Consider the following 16,963-nt stretch of genomic DNA (forward strand, 5'->3'; position numbering starts at 1 on the left):
ACATAGATGCATGCCCTAATAGGGGGGTAGCATCCAAGGCTGCGTCACAGACAAACTGTAGCCCTTGTATAATCTGTTCCATCAAATCAGATGTTCCCTGGGGGATATCTTTTCCCCTTAGGTCTTGGCGTACCAATCTCGCCCATTCCGTTAGTGTCTGGGAAACTAGACCAATAAGAATTACTGGTCTAAATGCTGACCCTATCAGGGAGAAGATGCCATCTTTCGATCCACCGGATCCTTAAAGGACGAAGTGTCCTCCACTGGGATAACCGTGGCTTTATTCAGCCTGGAAATAGGTGGATCCACCACTGGTGGTACTGTCCATTTCTTAATGAGGGATTCCTCAAACGGATAGCGTCTAGCAATACGCTTGGAAATAGTAAAGGTACGCTTCGAATGCTCCCATTCTCCTTTAATTTTATTACCAAAACACTTGGGTACAGGAAAAACCTTCACCGTTTTGATGGACTTGTTAGTACCAAAGGGAATCTCTGTTTCAGTTGCCTCTGCCGGTAAAACCTCAAGTCTTAAGGTTTCCCGCACCGCCACAACTAGTGCGTCCACCAATGCTTCTTCCTGAATTATGGCGGAAGAATGAACGTCCTCCTCACTGTCTGAGGGAGCTTTACCTGAGATAACAGCCCTTGCAGAGGGACCTGCAGCTGCAGTGACCATCTCTGAATCTGAGTCAGAGGTGTCAGATAATATAGGGGTAGGCGGGGGTCGCTTTCTTGACCCCCGTCCCTGACAGGCCGCCTCCACCCGAGCCACCATAGACTCCAAAACTGCTGTAAATGCATCCATACTCTGTGCACCGGCGGGTCCCGTGGCCCCCTCGAGGGAAACAGGTGGGGGTACTTGTGTGGCAGGGTCCATGATTATTCCAGTAACTACCCGGAAAATTCAATCCAAACTTAAATAAAAAACCTTTTTTTTTTTTTTTTTTTTTCAGACCTCCAGCGCCACAAAAGCCCCTCAGTGTTACCTGCTAGGGATCCCTATCGATCGAGAGAGAGAGAGAGAGATAGACCCCCAGGCTCACCACTTGATGCTCAGAGTTCACTGCAACAGGTTACAGCGCTGTCTTCACAAACAGGAAGTCTTTTGGCTGGCTGCCCGGGAAGAAAGGAGGCGGCTCCGCCCCTCTGCACGCCTTCCGGCGCCTCCCCTAGCTCCACGAGGTGTTTGAGTCACCTCAAACATGGCCGCCCCCATGCTGCAGACACGAGGCTACGCCAAAATGGCGGCCTTGTGCGATCTACGGCGGTCTGATACAGCATAGCGGCGTCCTGCAGAGTAACTAGGCATCGCAAAATCTCTCTCTCATGGAGATCAGCTTGACCGGCGGTACCGAACCCTGGCGGAACCGCATGGCCGTCGGGAGACCTGCTTCAGCTAGAGGAATGACCTGGCAAGCCGCATACCTGTCCTGTGGCTTCTGACAGGTAGGATACTTCTAGTAACACAGTAAGATTCCAGTGCTGCCACATATTACAATCATTTAAACATACTTTGTAATTAGATTGTCAGCTCCCAAACCAAGCCTGCTGGCTTTTTGTACACACAAATCACACTCAATATAGGGGGATCTGTGCTATGTTATAGGATAGAGGGGAACCCATCCTTACCATTACAGAGAGGGGCCCGTGTTCACCACAAGACCCGTCAGGGGGAAAAGGGGAACATACTACTCACCATACCGGAACCAGGCGGGCGCCAACTCCTGACAGTACCCCTCTCCACCGAAGTTGGAGGGCTGTCGACCAATACGGACGCCGTGACTCATGGTCCTTGGCGTTTCAGCGAGACGCTTAACTCGCAGGGTCAGTCCCCTCAAGTGGGACTATGTCGCGGCTGACCCAGCGCGGAGCTATGGCCTGCACGCGCTCGTAGGCTGAACTGGGGTGACCACTGGATCTCAACATCCCGCCCGTCGCCCAGTTCAGCTTTCTTGCTTGAAAATCTCACAGGAACACTGGAGAAAAAAAGCGGTCTAAAAAAATCTTTTCTAAGAAAAAAATCCTGCCAGGACCGAAGATCCCAGCAAGGTATCTAGGTCCTTACTCCTAACTAGACAGAAAAAAACTGATTTGCTGTGGCAGAGAGAGAGAGGATATACCCTCGGGGACTGCCCCTAGGGTGTGGCCAGAGCATTTTATTTCCTGTCTAGTCCTACTCCTGTGGAGGCAACATAACCCGAAGGTGCTGTATCACCGAGGACTACGTCTGTCAATGAGCGATAGAGAAAGCCTGTTTGCCACTTGCCAGGTTTCCTCCACTGTCCAACAGGCTCCAATATTGGATACAGTGGGGACACTCCCTCAGACCAAGTGACTCACACCTGGACATATGCAAAAGGCATGACTAACAGATCAGGCTCCCCTGATAAGCAGATGGAGCCTATAATGCTTTTTCCTAGCACCTATATAGGAGGGTGCTACATTGGAAAGAAAGAGGTAAAAATTCACTTTGCAAAGAAAACCCAAAATCATGTACAAGGAAAACAAAAAAAGGGCAGTATTCTTGCTTGTACATGATTGGATGATGGTCAGCAGAGCTTCACCTCATTCACTAAGCACAGAGAAAATTTCCTAGCAAATTTAACAGTCTATTTGCCTTTAGTAAACCAGCCCAATTGTATCCTCTTTTCCACCTGTGCCAACACATGCAGTGCTGTCATTTAGTATCAAGGTCTTACAAAGCACTTAAAGTGATATTAAAGCCTTGTTTTTTAATAAAATAATAAACATGTTATACTTACCTGCTCTGTGCAATGGTTTTGCACAGAGCGACCGGATCCTCCTCTTCTCAGGTCCTCTGCCAGTGCTTTTGGCCCCTCCCTCCTTTTGAGTGCCCCCACAGCAAGCAGCTTGCTGTGGGAGCACCCATACAGGCACACTCCTGACCCACGGCGCTGTGTCCATTCACACACAGATCTGTGGCTCAACCCTACCCCCTCCATCTCCCTGGAGAGGCAAGGCTCTTGTGGACATCGCTGGATCGAGGAGGGCTCAGTTAAGTATTGGTTGAGCTGCTGCACACAGGTTTTTACCTTCATACATAGAAAGCATGAAGCTAAAAAACATTGTGCCTTTACAATCCTTTAAAATAAAAATCAGCTTAAAGAATCATTCATAGAAAGTATATACTGTTTAGTGTTTATTGTATCCTGAGGTCTAGTCAGATGAGTCAGTGTGTACAGTTGAGCTATCAGCTGTAACCAGTGCTTTAAGTTGCCCAAAAGAAGTGCCGGTACTCTATTATAGCCTATAAATTTTGTCGCCATCCCCACCCCACATCAGGGTCCCCACAGAGCACCCCCCCTGGCCTGGGCTGGGACTCCGGAGCAGGGGGACTCACTGGTGGTGACTGGTCTGGAGTGGAAAATATTTTTGGGGGGGGGGGGCAATTGAGGGCGCAGATGTCCAAAATGAGCGTACTGGTACGCTAAGGCGCACGGAGAGGCGGTGCTATGCTCAAGAGCCATATTTGGAAGTGGCGGTACTGAGTACCAATGCATACCAGCCCACTTAAAGCGGAGTTCCACCCAAAAGTGGAACTTCCGCTTTAAATAGTCCTAACCACCAGTGTGTACCTGGCTGTGAAGCCGCAAACTGTCACAGCCGGGTGCCCACATCAGTGATGCCGGCGCCGCGGAGCAGAGAGGGAGAAGACGGCGCATCGCTGGACCGTGGGACAGGTGAGTGTGCGGTTAGGCTGGAACTCCGCTTTAAAGCACTGGCTGTAACCATAGAAGGAGGGAACTGCTCACCCATATTTCTCTGCAAACTCTTTGGCCTCCTCTTCCTTTACAGCTCTCTGATCTTCCAGATCACATTTATTTCCGCACATCACAATGTCTGGGTTCTCACAATATGCGTGGATCTGCAGCTGACCTAAAAAGAAAAGAAGTAATGTGATATTCCACAGTTTAGGAACAGAAGAATCCAACAATTCAGATGATTTGTCAGTTAGATTTTTATGTCAGGGCTCGTAGGGCTTGTTTACACCTACAGCAGTCTTCAAAAAGCGATCTGTGCAAGATTAATTTTCAGAGAGCAGCACAGGAGTTGTACTGCTGCCTCCTGGACTCCTTTTTGACTCCTGAACAGGGCTTATGAATGGGAGACCCGCACCGTAAGCCTAGTGTTTGGCTAGTGGTTTGCGGTGCGGCTCTTTTCACTTGAAGGCCCCATGTGTGGCGGCAGTACTGTCTACCAAACATGACAGGGGATATACTTTCTGCTGCAGTGTGGGTACAATTTCATCAAGCCTTGGTGTTATTATAAGATGAATGTGCATGGGAGGTACAACTGGGGTCCATCACCTACAGCTACCACACCTGGACCACAAGTATAAAGGAGCCCTTAAAGCGAAACTCCAGGCAGAACAATTTGTGAGTGGAAGCATCGGACATGCCTACCTCAATGTTGCTCATTTTTCCATCAGCTAACAATCCATTTATAAATTGCCCTGCATTCTGCTTTTGTGTAGAAACTTTCTGTTCAAATGTCCCATCACTACGGCTTGCTCCATCACTACGGCTTACTCTCCCAACGCAAGGCGGCTAGTCGGGTGTCTGTCCCCCTGTAGTTTATCAAGACCTGCTGCCTGTAGTATTTACCGGAGTAAACCCACCCCAAAAAAACTCATATTAGAGCTCATGCACCTGACCACAGAAGCTAAATTCCGACATGTTTCCACAGCAGGGAGCCCACAGGTGCTGAGTACAGCCATCTTTAGAAGCCAATGGCTGTTCGTGGCTCTAAGAGTATATACTCAAGTAATTACATAAGCACACAAATGTGTATGGGTGTACAACCCTAGCTGCGGATAGTCTGCATCCAGAGTTGTATGCTGGTACACATATGTGCTTCACAGAGGTGGAAATCATGGGGGATGTAGTTTCTTAGCAGGCACACATCACTAGGATGCAGCAGAAGCCCCCCCCCCCCCACATCTTCTATGCACAGGTAATGACATCACAACTACTTTAAGGTATCTCCTCCTTTTGCATAAGCATTAGGAGCTTACAAATTTCATTTAAATCCTTTTAAACAAATAAGGAATACAGCCCACTGATAATGGCTTCTGGAGTTGAGCTTGAACCAGTATTTGGGTTTTAGCTTGGTGCTGCAGCATGCTTCCCTCATCTCAGACCTCAATGTTGAGACTTTAAAGTGTCACTAAACCCCCATCATAAAAAAAAACTAATAATAAATGGTGTATTACTGCTGTTCATACTACTTCACTTTTACATTCATTTTCTGTATTCTGCAAAAAACACCTGTTTGAACCTGCTGCTCTCCACCTCCCCTTCTGTTCATATCTCAAATGCAGTTAGGGATTTTACAGCTGTGGTGGCAACTCTGCACATGCTCAGGCTTCAGTGTGTTTCTATGCTGAACATTTCCTCCCTATCCCATCTGAGCAGCCCATGTGACTAAAGAGTCACACATGTGGGCGTATACACAGTGGTAAATGAAAGCCCACTTCCTCCCTCCTCCATTTCCACTAACCGGCTAAACACAATTGGGGTGGGATATTACATGTAGATTGATGGAGGCTTCATCTCCCTCTTATTCTTATGGGCCATACACACTATAAGATTTTCTGAAGACTTTTTCCTTTAGATTTATCAAAACCATATAATATGAGGTCAAACCTAAACACTTTCAATTTGTATGCAATCTGGCAGGCCCTTGCACTACATAGAAAAGGTAAATCTGAAGGAAATCGAACCACAAAAGTTGGATAGTGTGTATCCAGCTTTAGACACAGGGTTGAGGGGTATGACACAGCCTGTGACTGGCAGAAATCCGCTCACAACCTGTTATTGCCAAAAAAATAATAAAGATTCAATTTCAAATATATATTTGTATGACAATTTAAAACCAATAAATAATTTTTACTCTGTATTTCAAAGGCTTTTTTTTTTTCATGTTGAACATGTAACCAGCAGCAGAGGACTAGAAGCTCCTGCTGCTTATGTTTTCCTGCAGGCAGGCTGAGAAAGATCTGACTCATGTGACAGCTGTATATCGATTAGTAAAATGGTACTTGGATGTTTTTTTTATTAAAATAATTACAGCGCCATCATTTTATATACAGAAAAGGAGACAATGTAAATCAAACAGTGTGTTTAGTATCACTTTAACACCCTGGATTAGCTAAGTATATCTGTAAGGCTACATTCACACCAGTGAGAACTGTAGCAGCAGGAATCCTCTGATTCCTGCGGCTGCTCTGAGCACTATGTATGGCCAATGGCCCTGTTCATTATGACGACAGGTTTTCAGCAGCAGAAGCTATTCGGGACTCTCTGCCTGGCCAGCGATTACTTGTGGTGATCTCTGCTGGATGCAATTTGTGTATATCCATCAAAGATCATGGCAGATAATCGCTGGCTGTGCAAATAGCTGCAGCCACCAATGAGCCCATGACAAAAAAACAACTAAGTCAAATTATCCATATAGTATCTACATATAAACTTTTCAAAGTAAAGTAGCAAGTGTCCCTACATGTAGAAAAATTAACAGCAAATGTGCAAATAAAGTCTGCTTACAAAGAGGGTGTATGGCCTTTCTAGAAGCACAACAGTCATATCACTCTGTAAATTCTTCAGATAATACTGCTCATTAGTTTTGTTTGGATAATAGGATGGTGGTCAGAGCTCAGGTCATGGACTCATCACCCTCAGACTGTGAAATCAACCCAATGCTTGCATCACCCTTTTTGCTTCTCACGTTTTCTTATCAAAATGTTAAAGCGTTTGTAAAGTCTACATTTTTCCAAATTAAAACAACAGGTTATGTTTTTCTGCTCTGTGCAAGAATATTGTACAGAGAGGCCCCTTACCTCCTCTTCTGGGGTCCCACATGGCACTCTCAGCTCCTTTTCTGCATATGCCACCATAGGAAGCCGCTTGCCATGGGAGCACATGTGCAGGTGTGCTCCTGAGCCGGGCTGCATGCATCTATAGACACACAGTGCCGCTCGGCCCCGCCTCCTGGCTCCTCCTACTTTCAAAAAAGTCTGCGAGAACAGGAAGAGAGGACCTGCAGCTGGCACAGAGCTGGATCAATACAGGAGTCAAGTGTTAGGGAAAGGGGGAACAGACAGTGAAAGGTTTTTTTTATCCTAATGCATAGAATGCATTAATGTAAAAAAAAAAAAAAAAAAAATTGGAGTTTGAAACCACTTTAAATTGTAAGTGTAATAAACGTTATTTTCTCCATTTGGGTCTGATAAATATACTACAGAAAAAAAAAATAGATTCTGCCAGAAATTCTAAGGCCTAGTTTACATTAGTGCAGCTCCATGAGCCATATTTGCGTGGGCACAGCAGCCCATTCATTTGAATGGGTTGCTGTGCCTGCATTTCATGCAGGAAAAAGGTTCCTGCACCCTTTATAAAATGCAGCAGCAGGGAAATCGCATGTTGCTTTCGCACCATGCAATATCCCAGCAGTTCCCACACTTGCAAATGTGCTGCATTTTAAGATGCGTGGAGGTGCCATTAATGATTGGCAGCCTGGAGGTTTTGAAAGAGCAGCATGTTTTGGCTGCAGGTTCAGGAACAGGTGCGATTCCCACACCTACCATCCACCCACAATAATGTAAACCAGGCCTAATGAGCTTGTAATTCCAGTCTCTGCTTGTGCTGCACTGAACTCTCAAGTAGTGTCAATAGTCCTTCCCTGTGCTCCTCTGTGGACTACTTTACAACTCCCCTTTATGTTAAGGAGATGAGGAAAAGGGGAAATGCTCTGTAGTCCTAAAACCCTTTTTGTCCTAAAGGGACAACACTGCTTCTCCGTAGACACAGAACACTGATTGAATGTTGGTCACCCAAGCACAGGAAGGGTCACTGGGTGAAAATAAAAGAGAAAAACCCTAAAAAAGAAAACTAATATCGCCACCATATCTAAGGACTGGTAGTTTTAATACATAAAAATGTTGTTCTTGGGTTTAGAAACGCTTTATTATTGTGCCTTTGCTCCCAAAGGGCTCTTTCACACAGGCGATCCAATCCGATCCGCCTAAAAAACTGAGTTTTTTAGGCGGATCTGATCAGATCCTCCATGCAGCTCTATGGGGCAGCGGATGTCAGCGGAGACACCTCTGCTGACACCGGCTGCCATCCGTATCCGATCCTGTCCGTGAAATCTGGACGGATGGAAACCCTATTATTCCAACCGTTCAGGGATCGGATCGGATGAGAGCGGACAGGCGGTCCGCTTTCATCCGATCCCCCATAGAGAGAAGCGGGGGCTGTGACACCTCCCTCTCTGCACTGCCAGCGGAGACGGAGCTGTCATCCGCCGGCTCAGCGAGGATCGGCGGATCGATCCCCGCTGAGCAGCACGGATCCACCTACGGAGGCGGACTGTGTGAAAGAGACCTATGGATTGTACGAGGTGTGTCCAGAAAGTAATGAGAATATTCGAAAAATGATTTTATTGGAAAATGTTACAATTGAACATTGTCTCCATCAAAGTATGCACCCTGTGATTGTACACAGCGCTCCCAGAGATTTTTCCATTCTTCATAGAATCCCTGGAAGTCTTCAAGTGGGATGGCATTCAGAGCCTGGGTAGTGGCTCTTTGGATGTTAGAATAGTGAGCCGTTGGTTATAAACAGAACAATGTGGATACACGGAGGTCAGGGAGGTCGGTTCTCACCCGTGACCGAAGACTCACAATCAGAATGATCGCAGAGGAAATGGGAATTACCAGGTCAATTATTCTCAAATAGTGACTCAGGATTTGAAGATGAGAAAGGACACCATTTTGGTAGTGTGGATATTTTCGAATAAAATAATTTTTAAAATATTACCTTCCAGACACACATCATATGCAACAGCCTTTCTCAACATTTTTAACACAGAGGAACCCCGAAACAACTTTCCAGTTTAAGGGAACCCCTGCTAATAATTACTACATCTACAGCCTATCATACATTAGTGCGATGGTCAGTGGGAAGAATTCCCTCTTACAGATAGATAAAAAGATAACCACTAACAGCAATTCTCTATCTGGAAGGCAGAAATTGCTCAATGCCCAAGAACCCCTAGAAGCCCCTGGGGGAACCCTGGTTGCAAAAGGCTGGTACACAAAAAACCTAATCTAGGTGCCCCATCAAGTGCCAGTTTTAAATTTGTCACAAGCATTAAAGGGCAGACAAAAAAAAAAAGAACAGGAAGAGAGTGCAAAGCAGTTAATTATTGGATATGTGCATGATTTACTATTTTCTTTTTTGGATTTTCTATTCCGAGGTCTAGTCGCCAATATGCCCAAAAATTCAACTGCAACATTTCTATTTACTATTGTGAATGTTTTCAGTTAACCAATCCTGTACTTTATTTAACAGCTTTCTACAAGAGTCAGGTAAAGATTGGGACATTCAAGACTGCCCTGGGGGCGCTATTGAGCACTTTCAACGACCAGGAGCAAACCGCTGATTGGGGGGGGGGGGGAATCACCAGTCCTCCCGTAGGGGGCCTGGGCACAGAGGGGGGGCCCAAACAGCAGGGGGAATTGGTGCAGTCGGGCAGAGGAGCAATTACAGAAGGATGCCCTGTGAGGCTCTCTGCAGCAGCTGAAAGGCTGTTTCTCCCCCCTCTTGCCAGCTTTCAGCTGCTGCAGGGAGAGACACAGACACAGGGCATTGTTCCTGTAATTTCTTCTCCGACACCAATCCCCCCTCGCTGTTCTGCCTGCTTCTAAACCCCCCCCCCCCGCAGCGCTGCAGGCTTCCCTGTCCTGTAAAAAAATTAATTGAAAAAAAAAATATTAACATTGTAATAAATAATTCTAAAAAAGTTGTAAAATAAAATAATTTTAAACAAATTTACATAAAAAAAAATTATACATATTTTTTTTAAATGTAAAAAAAAATAAGGGCTAATTCACACAAGTTCTATGTTATGTTTGTGTCTGCTATAAACTAATTTAGTGTATTTTTAGTGAAAATATTGTCTAGATATATTCAGCTGTCAGGTAGGCTGTACAGGGCTTTGATTTCTAACAGCAGCCCTGACCAGGAGCACTCACTGTCTCAGAGAGGTCTTACAGCTTGTTTCTTAGGATGGTGATGGGTTGATCCTTCGTTCTCCATGTTAAATAATTTTACCGGTCATGAGACACCGGAAGGTACATGCATCTCTGTGGTCGGACAAATGTCTCTCCAGCCAAAATATTTGGAGAGATATCTGCTTGTATGTTACTATCTTAAGACCTGTGGCTTGTTTATGATAGTCCAATTCTTCCTTTGTCCACAAGAGGGCACACTTGCAAAGGAAGAAGCAACCCTAGAGTAACTCAGTCTCAGTTAATCACATAGATCTTTTAAATCTGCTTCTGAGAGCTTCAGAATGGCATTACATGTGCAATACAAAACTAATTGTAATATTTACTTCCTTGTTCAAAATGTTTATTAATATAAATATGTCAAAATGACAACAGACAGGTTAGTAAACGATTGCGAGACGTGTAAATAAGTTATAAATGCATGGGGAAGGGTCAACAGCCAAAATGCAAACAGAAAAAAATTAGGGGTGCAACACATCCCCCCACTAAGGCGATTAGCAAACAAGACAAAATGTGACCAGCCTGGGGCTCAGTAAGTAATCTAGTAATCTACCCTAGTAGATGTAAAGGCATCCAGGAACAAAGCACATGCCGTGGTGCCTCCTAGTGGTAACATAGGTGTGGCTTACACCCTGTATTTAAGTGTCTCAACAAAATCTTAACGGAATCTCATTAGAATGTCTCTTGACCAGAATCTTGGTAAGGCAAAGTGAGGAAGCAAAAGAAATAGAAAAAAAAAAAAAGTAGAAGGAAGATGGAGGGGGAGGGGAAGGAAAAAATAAGGGGAGAGGGGGTCCCGAGTGTCCGACCATGGTCTTGTACATAAGGGAGCCAGATCGGGTTCGAGTGTCATCAAAATTGAGGGGAAGTGGAGCACCCAGGGTTGCCATAATATTTGGTGTAGTATTCAATCGTGTCCAATAGAACCACCTCCAATTTAGCATTGATCATAGCTTTAGTCACTCTGTTTTTATTTTCCAGTGTTAAAGAGGAGTTCCGTCCCCCATGAAAAAATTAAAAGTCAGCAGCTACAAATACTGTAGCTGCTGAATTTTAAATATTAAAACTTACCTGTCCAGGGTTCCCACGATGTCGACACCTAAAGCCGATTTTCGTATCGGCTCTCGGGTGCTGCCACCGCCACTTAGGGTAAGGGAACCCGGCAGTGAAGCCTTTCACAGCTGGTTCACTGCTGCGCATGTGCGACGGAGGAAGAAGGAGGGGGGCCAAACGTCCGAGGGACAGCACCACGGTGCTGTCGCCCAGAAGTGGGGAAGGGTACCCGTCACCCATAAACAGGAATCAAAGGAAAATTTTAAATTAAACAGTGTGTGCATTATATCACTTTAATTGCAACAAGGTGTATGCAATCCTCTGGATTTTTATTGCTTTAATGATCATTAATAGGATAGTCATCACTTTGCTTCCAGCGCTCCATCACCCCTCCTACACAGCAGCCATAACATCGATTGCAGCTGCCCCTACCCCTCCTCTCCCCTTGCCAAATCATAGAACGCTTTGCATTCTGTGCATCCATTCCCAAAATCCAAAGCTTTCTGTGAATAGACCGGAGAAAGGAGGCGGGAGCAGAATGGCTGCTGTGTGGGAGAGCTGCATAGCAAAAATTATGCTATCAGCGCTCAGTGAACCAGAAAATCAAACAAAAGTAATACCCAGGATGTGGCATATGCCTCCCTGTACTTAAAGCCTCCCTGTACTTAAAGCCTAGGTTTAGTCATAAAAAAGAAATATCAGCAAAAGGGATATCATTTTCTATCAGCCTGATGTGTCCCTTGTGCTGCAGGCTCCTGCATTACACACATTATGCATCCGTCTCTATACCCGCTTCAGTAATCTTCCTGTACACTAGGGGTTAATAAAGATAGGGACCTGTCATTTGTGTTCTTCAGAAGTGCCGACTATGCCTGCCCTTTCCGCCCCCCCTCCCCCCCCATTCATAAAAGGCCATGCCATAACTTCTATGAATGAAAAGTGATCTATGAACAGACGAGGCCTGACTTTTCATTCATTCTCCTGTTCTCCATTCATAGAAGCTACAGTACGGCTTTCATAAATGGAGGAGGGGGCAGAAAGGGCAGGCAGTCACATGATAGGTCTCTCTACCCATTTAAACCGAGTACACACTACTAGTTTCCCAGGGTTCCCTGATGAAGTCACGTGGCATGACGCAACGCGTAGGGACACGAAACTGGTAGTGATGTGAGACACCATGCAATGCTGTGTATACACCTGATTTTATGTTCGATTTTACTGAACTATATGTAAGAGGCTTTCTTAGCACAAAAGGGTTGTTGTCTGACATTTTACACTATGGGAGGCATTGTTTATTTTATTCTAACATGTTGCTGAGCAGATGCACCGGAGATTCAAATGGGACTGCAGGTGTATTAAAAAGGACCAGTGTCATCGTAACCCTGGGGATTTCACCTACTGGAGATGGAGAGCGTTTGAGCAACGTACCAGTTTATTGAATACGCTATTCAAAGGCTTGCCTGTGAGCACCGGAGGTGAGGTGGAAGTTCACTATTGTTTATTTAGGATACAGACGAATATCGTTTGAGTAGAAGAAGGTGGTTGATTTATATCCCGTTTGGAGCATGGATTTCGTTTCAACCAATTTATTATCTCACTGAAGTCACCACTAGTGGACTCTTACAAAAAATGTATATTTGCAGTTATGTTTTTACCTCCATTATTATTATTATATGTTGATTTTCACGTATTAGTTTTTAGGCTGCGCAACCCCATTTCACATTTTTTTTTTTTTTTTTTATTCAACCCTTAACAAAATCAAACTGGTAAACACTGGTCAATTTTGATGATTTGGTAAATGTGATACATGTTACACAATGTGAATATAATGAATATGTAATTGAATTTTGCTCTCTCCTGGACAGACTTAATGTAGAATGTAGTCTGGTACCCCTGATGAAGAGCTTAAACCCAAAAAAATTCTCGAAGCATGTTGAGTTTGCTCCTGCCTGCTCTAGTCATCGGGTTGCCCGTGGTAACCAGTAATATAGAAACGGTTGTACCATCAAGCTTCATACCGCATCTGTTTTTATGATTGTACATTGTGTTATCTATGAAATAAAATTTGTACATTTTTAAACAATTTTTTTTTTTGCCCTGAAAAATCCCACCCCAAGGAGGACCAACCTTACAATTTTTTCGAGTTTCCGGGATGTGGGCAGTCTGACAGCAAAACAACCTTTTCCTAATTTAAACAAACTGACAGCTCGGGAGGAGGTGCTGTACTAGCTATCCGATGTTAGTACAGCGATGTGTGTTCTGACAGTGGGGACAAACCCCCCCCCCAAAAAAAAAAAAACAGTCAGTGCTCCCATTGGCTGGGAGTGCAGATTGGATGCTGATCGACAGACATTTTTCAGTCATGCCCCTTCAACAGAAGGCTTTTTTTCGAAAAGGCTGCCGTACACACTGGCCAAATGTCAGCTGGCTTCTATTGAAGAGGCCGATGCCGCCTGATATTCGGCCCGTGTGTACTAGGCTTAATGCACAGGAAGATTAAGATGGGGGGAAATCTATGGAGGAAGATTTCAACTAATGAAGGAGACCAGCAGCACAAGGGACACATCAGACTAAGTGTCGGTTCACACTGATCCGACTCGAAGTCGCCCCGACTTTGGGCAACTAATGAAGTCGCCCCGACTTGGGGCAACTAATGAAGTCGCCCGTGTAGCGCGACTTCGGCACGGTTTGCAACGACTTTTCATAATGGAAGTCAATGCAAGTCGCTCCGACTTTGCAAAAAATAGTGCAGAAACTTTTTCAAAGTCGGAGCGACTTGAGTCGCTCTGATTAGAATGGTTCCATTGCACAGCATTGGAAGCTACTTGTCAGGCGACTAAGTCGCCTGACAAGTCGGATCAGTGTGAACCGGCACTAATAGTAATGTCACTTGTCCTGTGTTTTTTTTTTTTTTGGAACTAAACTTAGACCTTAATTTCTTGTATACCAGTAGATTTTAATCACTGATCTTTTCTAAGGAATTATTTTTTTTAAGGCTGATGGGAGATAACGGGTAAATATCGCCACCCCCATCACATCAGCAGCCTCCAAATGTAATTACTAGGCGTTACCCTAATGAGGGAGAATAGAACTTCCTAATTACAACAGTGATGGCAGACTAGTGATACACGCCTACGTACTGATTTTCAGTATTTTATTTTGTCATAAAACAGATCATAACCTGAAAATATATAAATAATATACATAATGCAACAGCCCACACATTTCAGATAATGAGACAAATTCTAGGAATGACAGAGGGTGACCGGGTAATATACAGTGCAGGTAACCCCCAACGCACGCAATACAGCAGGGCCAAGTTCAGCTGGGAATTTCCTTCAACTAAATTAATTTCTACTGCAGCAGGTTTATTAAATAGCAAAAAAAAAAAATAGGTCAAAGATCTTTTTTTTCTTTGTGTTGTAGTTTCCATAACTAATCTTCAGCTCTCAATCTTGGGTGGGAATTGGGAATCTAGCTAGACGGCCGGGTGTTTACATAAAAGGGAGGGTGTTCCTAGCTATTCGCAAGAAATACCACAAGGCTTCTTAAACTTCCTTTAACAAATAAGATATGCAGACAGGGTAGGCAGTATATTGTTCATTATCTCACTAAAGCCTAGCTTCACAAAACTTCAGTAGCTTAAAAGACAACCATTAAATAATGCTATAAAAATAAAATTAGAAAGCTAATTTATGAGATAACACATACACTCTTGCATGCTGTCTGATATTTTCAGCCGCTATTGCCATACTCTATTCCTATACCAGGATGGCAGTATCTGTATAAAAGTCACCCAATTTTCCTCATTTGACTATCGGAGCATGATACACCCAAAACTATATACTCATTGGCTGAAAATTGCTCGAAAACGAGAGGTAAGGCAGGAACCAGCCAACTTCTCGGCCAGTGTGTACAGCTCCCTGTCTCCGACAGAAGCCGGTCTCAGTCTACCTGTAAGAATACAATAGCTCAGCGGGGAGATTGCAGCACTAACATCGCTTTTGTTAGTACAGCGATCTGTGCATTTTTTGAATGGAAAAAACAAAAAAAACGTGTACCCCGCATAAGGCAAGCAGCCATATACAGTTATCACCTTGCAGGTACCTCTGCACCCATCTTTCTAGATCAAGCAGCAATGTGTAATATAAGATTACGTAGCTTACATATCTTTCTGTTCTGGGATGGAAAATGTTGGGCAAATAAGAGGAGCAGCCCCCTGTACTAGTAAGCCATATGGACAGATTTTGTTTCCTACAAAAGGCCAAATCAGAATTATAATGAACACCTGGAACGGCAACGGTGGCAAACCTGGAACACTACCTACACAAAATTTCTCCCAAATTTGATATTTTCTTCAAAAAGCTCAAAAATTTTACTACCATTTATAAAGTGATTATAAATGTTCACAAAACGTTACAAAAAAAAAAAAAACAACATGTCATACCTTACCTGCTCTGTGCAATGGTTTTGCACAAAGCAGCCTGGATCCTCCTCTTCCCCGCTGGTGCTCCTGTATCTTCCCCCAACCCCCCCCCCCCCACAGCTATGGAGTGTCCCCAAAGAAAGCTGCTTGCTAAGGGGCACATGTGTTCGCTCAAGAGCCAGCTGCGTTTGTCCATAAAGGCACACCGAGCATGGCTCGGCTCCGCACACTCCTCACCGGCTGCGATTGACCGCAAGGGGAGCAAACGGCTCCCACGGTTGTGTCAGAGGCAATGAGGAGGGAGAAAGCAGAGAAACCCACTGCTCTTGTGCACATCACTGGATTGAGATCAGACTTGGGTAATAAGGGGGCGGCTGGGGAGGGGGCTGTATATTGAAGGTTTTTTTTACCCTAATGCAGAGTATGTATTAAACTAAAAAAAAAACCTTCAGCCTTTAGGACCAACAACTTAAACTGCAGCACAGTGGCTTCGGGGGCAGCATTTCTGACTTGCCAGCACTGGGGTCCTCAGTTTGATTTCTGACCATGAAGCTATCTGAATGGAGTGGGTTTTCCTTGTGCTTGTGTCGGGATTCGAACCCGTGACCAGCCACATCCCAGGCGGTAGCCCTGCTTACTAGGCTACCGTCCTCTCTGGACTTTCCTCCCTGAACATTCCTCCCTGAAGCCTATTATTTCAACCTTAGTCTTGCCAAGCCTTGCTCATCACCCTTGATTCCTGACACCTGGTACTTCCCTATATAAGTCCAGCCCCGTGCACTCAAGTTTGCTGATTATTGAGCTCCTGAGCCTTGATCAAGCTACTCCTCACCTGCTGCTCTTATCTACTACCACAAATCCAACGCTGACCAGGAATTGACTACCGACTACTCTTCTGCTTTGTCCCCATCTACTGAACTGCTACCTCTGTTGCCGATCCGGATTGTCTGACCACGCTTACTGCTGCCCGCCCAGACCTTTGGCTCGTCTGACTTCTCTCTGGGTATTCCCTTGTCTGCTCCTCTGCCTTTGGACCGAACCTGCACTCTGCCTGGCTGGGTGATCCTGAGGACCGCGTCCTGGTGTTAGCTTGCAGCGCAGTCTATCCCCACCATTAGGGGCTCTAGTGAAAACCAGCTAGCACTTAGTTTCCGCACCTCAGGTGAACCCGTGTCCTCATCAGAGTACTACGCGGTGTCCATCCGGTATCCAGCACCTACTACCTGCCTGCGGTCTTTGCCACTGGGCTCCACTCCTAACTCCGGCCAGCAGTCCTCTGACTCAGGTGAGCCTGTAGGATTGTTACAGAATAATCAGCCCAACTATGGAGTCCGCAATGACCACTCTGTGTAGACAGGTCACTGAACTTCAAGAATTTGGTACTACGTA

The 16,963-nt window shown here is 45.0% G+C and overlaps 1 protein-coding gene across 3 annotated transcripts in view; it reads right to left on the bottom strand.

Annotated features, from left to right (window-relative positions):
- The window catches only part of RAB27A (RAB27A, member RAS oncogene family), a 233,549-nt gene that overhangs the window by 5,776 nt on the left and 210,810 nt on the right, over positions 1 to 16,963 (bottom strand). For all 3 annotated transcript variants that reach the window (XM_082252830.1, XM_082252828.1, XM_082252829.1), the window contains one exon: positions 3,776 to 3,899. In XM_082252830.1, coding sequence (XP_082108956.1) covers positions 3,776 to 3,899 — 124 coding nt within the window. The remainder of the gene's footprint in view (positions 1 to 3,775; positions 3,900 to 16,963) is intronic.

The sequence above is a fragment of the Pelophylax lessonae genome (genome assembly GCF_965119305.1).
Source record: "Pelophylax lessonae genome assembly, chromosome: 4".
Lineage (NCBI taxonomy): Eukaryota > Metazoa > Chordata > Amphibia > Anura > Ranidae > Pelophylax > Pelophylax lessonae.